Genomic DNA, 1,400 nt, shown 5'->3' with positions numbered 1-1,400 from the left:
TCCCTTGACCGACCTCACCGTCTGCCTGAAATACCACACGCCGCTAGTTTTTTCCTTTGCTCTCTTCTCTTACGCCACCCGCTTGAAGGACAACGAATTCCTGATTTTCAAGCCAGATCGGAACAAGTATTCCGTTCATCTGGGTGGATCAGTGCTGAATTTCACGGTTCCCCTAAGGCCGATTCCAGCTTGGGAGCACATCTGCGTCTCCTGGAACAGCTGGGATGGGCTGGTCCATTTTTGGCTCAACGGAAACCTTCTCCCCCGTGTGGGAATGAAAAGGGGTTACAGGATCAGCCCCGAGGCGTCCATTATTCTGGGGCAGGAGCAGGATAACTTTGGAGGGGGCTTTGACGTCAAACAGTGCTTTGTGGGCGAGATGACAGCGGTCAACATGTGGTCCCGGGTGCTGACCACCGATGAAGTCGAGTTTGTCATGAAAGAGTATTCCGTCCCTAACTATCTGATCGACTGGAGATCGCTTAGTTACATCGTTCAGGATTACGTGGTTGTTACGAAAACGATGCCGTAGTTTTTCTCCGCTTCCAAAACATGAAAGCTTTTTCCAAATGTTAAAAAAAAAAAAAATGAAAGAAAAGGAAAAAGTTCTTGGAGGGTGGGGGGAGAAATCTGTAGTTCTGCAAACGTATTGCAAATAGATCGTGATTGATAGGTAAATGAGATCAAAATTGTAAGTGGGCGTTCTAATCCCCTGGCAATAAAATAAGCTGTTTATTCACCGTACGCTGAATTGTGTCTTTTTCTTGTTTAAATAGCTGGAAAGAATCTGGGGCTTTCCTTCAGGGGGTTGCAACTTTTCTCTTTGTTACACGGGGACTGACCAGAACAAGCACACATCCAGCAAATTCACCCTATGCTTAGACTACTGCAACAGGCGTTTCCAGGGGCTGCCCTTGAAGATGACTCTAGAACAGGTGTGTCCAATCCTTAGCCTGCAAGGCTGCATGAGGCCCTGGACAGCTAATAATGCATCCCAACAAGATTATAAACATACATACATACATATATACATACATACACACATACATACGGACAGACATCGAGATAGATAGATAGATAGATAGATAGATAGATAGATAGATAGATAGATAGATAGATAGATAGATAGATAGATAGATAGATAGATAGATAGATAGATAGATAGATGATGAGCGGATATAGATAGATAGATAGATAGATAGATAGATAGATAGATAGATAGATAGATAGATAGATAGATAGATGATAGATAGATAGATAGATAGATAGATAGATAGATAGATAGATGATGAGATAGATAGATAGATAGATAGATAGATAGATGATAGATAGATGATAGATGATAGATAGATGATAGATAGATAGATAGATAGATAGATAGATAGATAGATAGATAGATA

The 1,400-nt window shown here is 41.5% G+C and overlaps 1 protein-coding gene across 1 annotated transcript; it reads left to right on the top strand.

Annotated features, from left to right (window-relative positions):
- Positions 1 to 4: 4 nt before the first annotated feature.
- On the top strand, positions 5 to 535 carry LOC114923872 (serum amyloid P-component-like; the record flags this gene model as incomplete). Its single annotated transcript, XM_029287194.1, has 1 exon — positions 5 to 535. A coding segment is annotated over one exon (528 nt), but the record flags the coding sequence as incomplete, so codon positions are not given.
- Between the last annotated feature and the right edge of the window lie 865 nt (positions 536 to 1,400).

This window comes from Protobothrops mucrosquamatus, unplaced genomic scaffold (genome assembly GCF_001527695.2).
Source record: "Protobothrops mucrosquamatus isolate PMUCROS unplaced genomic scaffold, P.Mucros_1.0 scaffold36110, whole genome shotgun sequence".
NCBI lineage: Eukaryota > Metazoa > Chordata > Lepidosauria > Squamata > Viperidae > Protobothrops > Protobothrops mucrosquamatus.
This window is presented reverse-complemented; position numbering and strand designations above follow the sequence as displayed.